Source organism: Vipera berus (genome assembly GCF_964194415.1).
Source record: "Vipera berus genome assembly, chromosome: 1".
NCBI classification, from domain to species: domain Eukaryota; kingdom Metazoa; phylum Chordata; class Lepidosauria; order Squamata; family Viperidae; genus Vipera; species Vipera berus.
This window is the reverse complement of record NC_138202.1, coordinates 174250059-174260791: the sequence shown is the minus strand read 5'-3', so window position 1 is coordinate 174260791 and position 10733 is coordinate 174250059. Positions and strand designations below refer to the sequence as shown.

General features: G+C 37.5%; 1 protein-coding gene across 1 annotated transcript in view; it reads right to left on the bottom strand.

Annotated features, from left to right (window-relative positions):
- Nucleotides 1–1118: 1118 nt before the first annotated feature.
- The window catches only part of PLCL1 (phospholipase C like 1 (inactive)), a gene marked incomplete at its 5' end in the record, with an annotated part of 213301 nt that continues 203686 nt past the window's right edge, over nucleotides 1119–10733 (bottom strand). Inside the window, one exon of the mRNA XM_081329954.1 lies at nucleotides 1119–3628. Coding sequence (XP_081186080.1) covers nucleotides 3446–3628 — 183 coding nt within the window. The 3' untranslated portion in view covers nucleotides 1119–3445. The remainder of the gene's footprint in view (nucleotides 3629–10733) is intronic.

Below are 10733 nucleotides of genomic sequence, written 5' to 3'. Positions count from 1 at the left end.
AGTGGGCCTCCTCTGTCCCCATTAATCATATGCCCAGCAGTTTCCAAAATTGATATACTCGATAGGTTTTGTTAGGGGCAAAGTAAACTGCACTTTTAATGTGCATGGCCATCAACCACCATATACACTCTGGAGGGAACTATGAATCTTTCCTAGTCAAGGTCCTTGTTTCCCCATCTTTGGAATATGCACTTAAAACTTTGCTTGGGCAATGTGCCTATTCATTAGCCAATGTATATGTACATAAACTCCCAGAAACACACCCTTGACTTCATAATGACAAAGGGCTCACTGTAGTTTTTTTGCCTTGTCTAAAGAGTGCATAGTTATTGTCTCTTTTTTGCTGCTACTCAGCTGCATTAATATAATTGAGCATGCAGGTGGAGATCAATCACAAACGGAAGATAGTGTTAACTTTTTCTTACCCTCTCATGGAAACATAAAAGGCCTATTGGCAGTGAACATTACTGCCCAGCAAAATGTTCAAAACACAGTAAAAAAAAAATCACATGCTCTAAAGCCTGGTGGTAACCAATCCAGGACGTATGAACATCTTTCAAACTGTTTTGCAAAATATAGGAACTGATAAGGAGATATGTACATTTCTTTCTTCAGTGCGAGATTACATGCACATCCTGAATGGCCGAATGTTGTCAATTAGTTATTCGGTTGACGTAGCTCCTAAATTGAATCTGTAGAGAAATCCATTCAATACTCATACACATAACCGTATTCATAAAATTTCTATTAAATGGTTTATGCAAAGTGATACGTTTTTATTGTATGCAGGCCGTCCTCAACATACAACCACAACTGGAGGCAGAACATTTGTTGCTAAGTGATGCAGACCGTAAAAGAAGTCATACCTGATTTTAGGGCCTATTTCCTAAGATCCTTAAGCAAATCACATAGTTGTTAAGTGAATCCATCTTCCCCCATTGACTTTGCTGGGAAGATTGCACGTGGTAATTGTGCAATCTCGGGATGCTGCATAAATACATAGTGGTTGTCAGCACATCACTATGGAGATGGCTGTGACAACTGCAAGTGAGAATTTTTTTCGATGCCCTCATAATTTTCAATATGAGGGGTCCTTGGTGCTTTCTGATCTTGGTTGTTTTCTTGCAGATATTCCATGACCCAAAGTAGGTAACATCATCAGTACAAATATTCTCCTTTATTGATAAGATTGAACAGTGGTTAAATGAATGATTCTAAGTCAAGGACCTGACTGCTATATTGTTTCATGTGATAGTGAAGGTTTAATTCTAAATGAATGTTATACAAGTGGGCAGTAACCTTTTACTGTTTTTTTAAAACAATTTTTATTGTCTTGAAAACTGGCCAGAGTTGTGGTTACAGTATGGGTGGTTATATAAAGTCTTTGAAATAAAAATAATAATAAATAAACTCAATTTTAAACATTGGTCATCTCCCCCAAATCTTTACTCTTTCAGAATTGTGCAACATGAATATTGTAGTGTTGTTAAGAAATCAGAAAAAAAATAACTTAATGCATATAATAGTTTTAGACAAACTTTTAACAATTGGCTTTTTGTTATATTGAGAAAAGTCAGCACATTTGCTAATCAAATTAATTAAAAGGTAGCTTTTCAAAATAAAAGCAATTGCTTTAAATAAATACAGTTTCTTATATTCATAGAACTCTTGCTTCTAACTGAGGAAATGCAAATATATATATTGAAGCCTTGAGAAATCTGAAATACACAACCATTGCTAAAGTATTTGAGCCAGGCACTGTGAAGAATGGTAACATGGAGGCATTTTCACTTGTCTTCCAGCTTTACTGGCAAAGAAAACAACAGCAGAACCCAGATTTCTTCTTCTCAACATTTAAATGTTTCTTTTATGGAACATGCTGAGAATTTATAATAGCCATTTAGTTTTTTAAGCTCTTACTCTCTGTGTTGCTTCACATTTCCAACCTATCAAACCTGTGGTAAAACACATAATGAATCTGATGTGACACAAGTAAGATTTGGACAAACGGGAAGGAACAACGGGGGGGGGGGTCACCATGTGCCTGACTCACTAGAAGCACTGCTAGCAATTCACTCCTCTATGCTGCATCACCCATGTGACTTATTTTTAGCTTTGTGACATAAATGTTAAACATTGTATAACTACATCAATGCACATGGAGCTCTGCTTAGAAACATGGTAAATATGATTGTGTGGTATTTATTTAGGAGTCAAATGGCAGCTTCAATTCACCTACTCAGTTTAAATCTGTTTATCCCATGTTAATCAGTTCAGTTTGGTTGCATTAATTTCTGCTGGAGTTGATAAAAGAAGACTATCACGTGCCTATCTTAGCATTGTCTCTCATGATATATATTACAAAGATGTGAAAGTATTCTCACAATAATGTAACCAAGGAAACATGGCAAATGTTGAAAAAACTACATACACCTAAGTATAAAGGATCAACAATTGCATGATGGTTGCTTAGAAAATGTGCAAAGGTCTTGTAATTCACACTTCATGTCTCACAATAGGCAGCCATCCCATATGCTCTACCTGGTATAGAAAGCTGGAGGAGGAACCTCTGCAAATTAAGAGCATGTTTTGGCATCAATCATGAGATGGACCTTTGTTCCTGTGACCTGTGCAGATTTGTCTATATATGAATGAAAAATCAAAATTAACGTATCTTTTACAAACACGAATTGTTTATATTACCTTTGTTCAGCTAATGGCAGTGAGAAATATTTCAGCATTGCTAAATTATCTTTGTATATTATGTTCCATTCTATAAACTTGCAAATCATAACCAAAGCCTGGAATCATTTTGTCCAGAGCTGTAGCATATTTTGTAGAGCTCAGGCTGAACCCCTGCCACCTTACTGAAATAAAAAGTGACCAATTTCTTCCATTAATAGGTATCAGATTAATGCATTTCAAATCGTGATTTAGCAAAAGCCTATGGAATGTACGTCAGAAATCCTGACTTCCATTAAAAAGAGAAAGTGTTCAATAATTTATTAACTTAATTTAATGAAAAAGTTAATAATTTATTCTTCTATGTTGAGGAAACCATTATTAATTCATACTAATAAAAGGTGGAGTTCTTTTTCTGTCTTCTGTTTGTTTTGCTGGTAAAACCTATATTACAGATTTGAAAAACCACACTGTCAAAAGCTGGTAGAGCAAAGTATAAAAGGGCAATAATGTAATTCATGGGAAAATGTTAAAGGATCTACCCAAACAAATAGACCCACAGAAAGCTGGAAATTATTAGAATGCCACTACCAGAGAGTTTAAATTTAGGCAAATGACAGCAGTAAAACACTGGCACTATGAGAATTTTAATACTTCTGATGCCCTGTAGAAGGTGCTAGTGGGATCTTTCTTTTTCTCATTTTATTAACGTGTTAAAAAAATAATTTTGGACTGTTGAAATATATGACACCGTTGGCTTTGTTCAGAGCCTGGCATTCTCGCTGCTTGTCTCTTTTTTTTCGATTGGCTCAGGACCTCGCTTAGCCTTGGCATCCGAGTTCCCACTTCCACTTTTGCCCAGTCCACATGATAAACAAGCCAGCTGGATCTGCTTCACATTTTCTATGGCTTCATTTTTGGCGTTCCTCAGTAGATCCCCTTGTCCCTAAGAATACACAAGAAAAACAGGGAATCAAAATAAAATACAAAGCTATGAACAATGAAGGTTTCGTATCTGGTTTCCCTTCCCTCGCAGTGACAGTGTTTTGGACAGCGAACAAAGTGGCTCTGTGCGCATCTGATCTGAGGCCTGCTTTGAGAGGCAGCCGCTTCAGGATAGCAATTTCTTCTGAGCTGACAACAGGCTCTTCCTAGGCCAGGATGAACCTGGGTTGGCAATCTAATCTCTGATTTAGCATATCAATCTTTTTCTATTTATTTTGGCTCTAAACTGTTGAATTTCTAAAATGAATTTGGGGAGACTGGCACATATATACAGTAGTTTGTTCGGATAGCGTATTCTGACAGATAGATATCAGGGCCTAAGCTTCCTTACTAAATCATAGTACAGAAAGGAATCATGGTGCAATCACGCTATCACATGGGGAGTATGGCAATATCCCTTCTTATTATCATGTAGAGGTCCTTTGTGCATACCAATACACATGAAAATCATTGTCCATGTAAGGCCTTGGGAAGGAGCAGAGATGTGGCATGCGCTTGGTATGCATATGCAACCAACTGAGGCAACTCCACAAACTCTTTAGGTAACTCCAGACTGCTTGAGGGAAACCAGATACATCCTTTCACCCATATTCCTTTCTGTGCTATGATTTATTCAGGAGACACATTCACTGGAGTACCAAGTAGCTAGTTAGAAAAAAATACTGAAAATAATGGTGAATCTGTACAGGTAGTCATTGAGCCCAAAATTTCCATTGCTAAACGAGCAAAAAAATTCCATTGCTAAATTGTCCCCATTTTACGACCTTTCTCTCCAAACTGTTAAGTGAATCACTGCAGTTGTTAATTCAGTAACATGGTTTTAAAGTGAATCTGGCCTCCCCATTGGCTTTGCTTGTCAGAAGGTCACAAAAAAGTGGTCACATGATCCAGTGGGACACTGCAAATGTGATAAATACATGCCAATTGCCAGGTGTCCAAATTTTGATCCCGTGACCATGGGGGGATGCTGCAACTGTTGTAAATGGGGAAAAATGGCCGTCCCTTTTTTTCAGTGCCATTGTAACTTTGAATCCAATCATTAAACGAATAGAACAGAAAAACAGCAAGCAAGTTATGCACTGGTATTGGTTCGGAGCGGAAATCATATCATTTGAAATCCCATAATCCAAGGGGAAAATCATGTCAGCAGACAGTTTGTAAGACAGAAAAACCATTCCTAGGAGAGCTCTCAGTACCTTACAGGCTCAGAAGATGAAACTGAAAAGGACTTTTAATAAGTCTTACTAAAGTAATGAAGAAATATTTAACATGCAATATTCACATATATATGTAAAATGACCATTGAACATAAAATCTAAAACATTTCCCTCTTAAAACATTCCTCATTTTCATAATTTATTTATTTATTTTATTTATTTAATTGGATTTGTATACCGCCCTTTCCCGAAGGACTCAGGGCGGTTTACAGGGAATTAAAACAAGAAATACAAAAATTAAAAACAATTAAAAAGATTATAACAGTCCCTGAAAGAGTAAAAACCCCAATTAAAATTAAAATTAAAATTCTCAGCCTGTGAACTTATATAAATGTTTAAATATCTTAAAGAAATAAATGAATGTTGATATTTCCTCCAGTGCAAATCTCTGTTTTCTACTCTCCATTCATCCTCAGTTGTCTCCCAATGCAATTTGACATGGGAAGATAATCTGCTATGATTTAATCTACTGACACAAGCCAAGTAATTTTGCATTCACTATAGTATTGCACCCATCCTGGTAAACAACTTTAGAGAGACAATGGTAGCTGGCAAGGTACAGCACCAGTCAACAATGTCTGGAAACAAAAGCTTCTGGGAACACCAATGTCAATGAGAATTGCGTCACAAGTTGATAACATCTGGGATAATTCAACCATTCTGCTCGATGACTTAATAGCACAATGGAGCCTTTGTTCAACCTTAGGTCTTGGTAGGATCACTACGTCAACCTTTTGCATCAGACTCCTAAAGTAGTTTGACAATGTGAATGTCAAAATTGCTTTGTAAGTCCTATAGAAATAGGAGTACAGAAATTACACAAAACCTGCAAATACTTTCCAGAGGGGTAACTGGATCAATCTCATGCATTAAAAACAAGACTATTGTGGAACACTGAAGATTAATCCATTTATTATTACATTAACTTTTGTGAACTTTATGCTTTCAATAAACTAGGTTATCGTCTATGAAAGCTTATGCCAGGATAAACACTAATCTTTAAAAAAACCATAAAACTAATTTCTTTAGTTAGATTTTTTTAAAACCCTCAAGGAATAGATGGAACATCATATTAATAGTCATTACACATATGAACAACTGATTATATTTTTTGCAGCTTAGGTTCCTCTGCTTGTCAGAGTGACTCTCTAGAATATCATCCTTTTCCAGTGCTGCCAAGCACAGAGTGTGTCATGAAATTGCCTGAGAAAGATATGTGAACCCAACTGACAACTATGTATGCCAATCTCTCATACTTTCCTGTGTGGAACAGAGCAAAATAGCATGAATAGACAGATGGAATGGCATTACATATGAACTTGTTTGTCTGTCTGTCTGTCTGTCTGTCTGTCTGTCTGTCTGTCTGTCTGTCTGTTTGTTTGTTTGTTTGTGCATCAAGGACAACACTGAGAAGAAGGAATGTTCTATCTTTGCTTTGAACATTATAATAATAGTAGGGCTATACTTTTTACAACAAATCTAAAATGTAGTACAATTTTTTACACTGGGACAAAAGACATTTAGTTTTCTGTAATTGGTAGTACTTAGAGTGATGTTTATAGTCAGCATCTGCATCGGAGTCTGCTGAAACATAAAACATTACATAGAACAGGGCAATATAAATTAATTTTTAATTTAGCCTGTGTAAGGCAGACACATCTGATCTCTGTTCTAATTTTGTATTTCCATGAAACTCTATTCATGATTTTTTTTCCAGAACTGCACTGCATTGCAAAGGGATATAGCAGATGTTTTCATATGCAGAGAGAAGAGGGAAGAGCAAGCTCAGATAATGTGTAGAAAAGGTGATTATAAGATTCAGTAATAGACAGATCTGTCCTCAAGTCCTTACATTTCAGCCACTATTGGTTTCATCAATCACAGCATACTAACGATTGAGATATTTTATTTAATGGTTCCCTCCATCACACTATTTTTCAGTCTCTACTCTTGAATAGATGTGTGACAGTATTTTTAAAGCTAATTAACCCAGCCTAGTAACCAGTAACATCAACTTTTATATACCCATCTCAACTTCCAACAATCAACTACATCTAGGAATGACCATCAAGTTATGCAATCATCCCTTTCTTTGAATAAAACCTTCTCCATATAATGCTTTGTATTTTTGTAAGAATGCTTCCAGATCTAGATTTATTGTCTCATTTTGATTTATGAGTACTTTAAACAAAAAGCCAGTTTCTAAATGATCATAATTCCCCCAACCTGCCCCATATCTAAGAAATTAGGCATATTTTCCATAATATAAAGCTCTAACCCAGATATATACAATAGTATAATGGAATATTCTGGTGAAGAACAAAAGAAGGGACAACTATTTCTGGTCTTTTCCTCATGCTATATTAGAGGAAAATGGAGTTCTATTTTTCTGATTCTTGTTCTAGTTCCAGACATCAAGACAAATTGGACTATATCTTTGGAGTACTTTATAATTTACTGAGTCTCCAAATTAGATCAGATAGTGTGAGACTAGGCTGAAGCTGAAGTAGGCACATAAAGCAAGATGGACAAAGACCAGGAAAGGAAACCTTAGGGCAGTGGTAGGATTCAAATATGTGAATAACCAGTTCTCTGTGTGGATGCCGCTTCCAAAAGTCCATTCTGGGCCTGGGCAACAAAAAATTAGCTACTGGTTCTGCCAAAGAGGTGCAAACTGGCTGAATCCCACCACTGCCTTAGGGGAAGTAGTTAAGAAGGAACCAACTCATTAAGGAAAAAAAATGTCACTGAAAACAAACAAAAGAAATTAAGCCTGAGCACATGGGAAACTCCTGCCTCAGTGCCATCAACAACTACCAGACATGAGACTCAACAAAGGAAGGGCTTTGGGGGAAAAGGGGGCCCCTGAAGCCTGCCCGCTCTTTGAGTCATCCTTGGATCCAGACTTGGTGGCTTCTGTCCTTCTGACTAGTGCCTGCCAGCCTAGTTGAGAAGGACATGGGTGTGTGTTTGTGTTTGCGTATATGAGTGCATGTGAGAAAGAGCAAATAGATATGTTGTAACCACTAAAGTTTTGCTGTTATTCAGTGGATCTCTGTGTGTTCTAAAGAATTGGTTGTGCTTCAGTGTTTGGTTGAAAGTAATTTGAGTGTGGCTATTTTCCAGGACTGTGAATGTGTGAATAAGTGACCATAAGCTGAACTTAGGAGCGTGTGTAACAATAGTCTCAACACATTAATTTCTGAAGGGAATATTAGTTAATATTCTAATTTTTAGATAAATCTTATTTTGGGATGTATATGTGCTTTATTATAGATTTGCCAGATGGTCACCCTACCCCTGGGAGTAGCGGGGAATACAAAATCTGTATGAGTTCTCAATTGAAACAATTGTAAGACACATTGCTGCTTTCTGGTAGTCAGGAGTTATACAGTCATATAACTGCAGAAATAACAAAGACCTTCAGCCTCAAGGGGAAGACAATTGTTTTACAGAATGGTCCTTTTGTTTCCCTGTTGTTCACTCTTCCCTCCATGGCTTTAAATTAGTCACAGAAGGACACACAAAAGGGGTATCAATGGTCCGGTATCTGAGAGGCTTACAGAATGATATCTAAAGAGATTCTTTGTCATCCAGGTCATAAAGCTGAAGAAGCTTCTTGGATGAGAAGCGAAACGTCTTCAAAGAAAAACAAGAAAGTCCAGTTGCCTCATGAAAAAGCACCTTTGGGATTGCAGAATGATACTGGCACTAGACTCAGAGGCTTAACAGAAATGGAGAGTCTTGAGGTGATTTGTGTTGAGGAATCTGCTACACTTCCCATTCTCTTCCAATGGAATATAGGAAGGTTTCTCCATTCTTGAGGCTTCTATCTGTCTCTAAAGGTTGAGGTGCTTCAGACTGGAGCATAAGAATAAAAGAAAACTGAGGCTTTCCTTAAGCTATCTCTGGATCTCCTAAGCGTCCTTTCCCCACAAATCAGAAATACGAAAAAATGTTCTTCAAAGCCCATGAAAGAAAGTCAGAAGGTTTGCAATGTTACCAGTCTCTCTCCACTGCCCTTCCCCATGAACACAAGTTAGCTCCAAATATTCCCATTCTCCTTTTCCTTTTTTTAGTAACAGTATGAGATCAACAAAGGAAACAGAGAAAAGGCTCCCCTTTGTCTCTCTCTCCCTCTCACACCTTTCCATTGCCCCAAATATGTAACGAGCCATGGTATCCTCTGGTGAGGAGATAATGATGCAGGGTATTCCTTCCCACGGGAAACTATGACTTGTTACATCATTAACATCAAATGGTTATTTATACTGTAGCTCATGCGCAAACTTTTACATTTTCCTTACAGTGTTCTGGCCTTTAAAAAAAAGAAAAGAAACCCTCACTGTTGCTTCATATGAACAAGATGGGACTGCAAAGAACAGTTCTGAGAAGCCCAGGAGAATGAATGGCAAACTAGGTCCCTTGTGACAACACTGTCAGACTACTAGAAAGGATCTGCAAGTAAACATTTCTGTGCCCATACGGTTGTTCAGAAGCCATCTGCTGGCAATGAAAAATGAACAAAAATCACCTAAGGAAAAATGCCGGTGAAAGTAGATCAACACCTTAAGCAAAATTAAACCTAGAAATAATGCAGTTCCAAATCATTCTTGGAAAATCAGTCAGTTGCTGCAATGAGCTGAGAGCACAGAATCCAGGTACACATGTACAAACAAGGCTTTGGAACAAAGAAAAAAAAGCATATGTCTATCTTTTTGCCTTCTAACATCGCTGCTTACTTCCTTCTGTTACTATTGTTATCACTGACTCTAGAAATAAATATCAAATCAACACAGGAAAGGTCAGGTCAGCTTTTGGTGGGATGCCATGTAAGCCTGGAAGCTATTAATCAGGCATTCCAGGAGAATAGTAAAGAGCTTATCTGAAAGCAGAATGTATTATTCCATAAGCATCTTCACAAAATGGTTTCTCCTTTTCTTTCACAAGACTTTCTCTGGAGCACACGGAGATAAATGTGCCTGGTAATGTAGAAAAAATTTGCACCATTTTTGTTCATTAAATATGTGTGGGGGGGGGGGTTTCCTAATAAGAGACAGATGGTTTTATGGCAATCCAATTTGACTGCATGAAGGCTGTGCCAAAGTATTAATTTGTAAGTACTGTCAACATATAGAGAGGGGAAAAAATAAAAGGGGGACGGGGGAATCCTGCCATCTTGGAGCCCACCCTACCAAAACTAAACACGAATGTAGGTATGACTATTTCATTTCATTTCATTTCAATTCAATTCATTCAATCAATTTGTATAGCTGCCCTTCTCAAACCAGTGACTCTGGGTGGCAAACAAATATAAAAACAATTAAAACACATAAGCTATATAAAAAAGAAATTAAATACAAATATCAACCAAAAGCTATTATAATCCATTGGAATCAACATAACTAAGAACACCCCGGACCTAAACACATAGCCAGGTCTGAAAGGCCAGCTGGGTTGGGGTCACCCTAATCTCTGGAGAGAAAATGGTCCAGAGGGGAGGGCCTAAATCAGAGAAGACGCACCTCCTGGTGGATGGATTGGATGGGTAAAAGCAACTGGAAGAAAATGGTCCCAAGCCATGAAAGGCTTTAAAGGTGACAACTAACACCTTGAACTGTACATGGAAACACACTGGCAACCAATGCAGCCCCTGAAGCAGTATTGCTCCATGTGCCAAAGAGCTGACACCATTTACAGTTTGTACTGCTGCATTTTGTACCAGCTGAAGCTTCCAGATGCTCAAGGGCAGCCCGTGTAGAGTATTGCAGTAGTCCAAGTGGTAATCACAAATATTACATTACAAGAGTTCAATACCAACATCGAAGA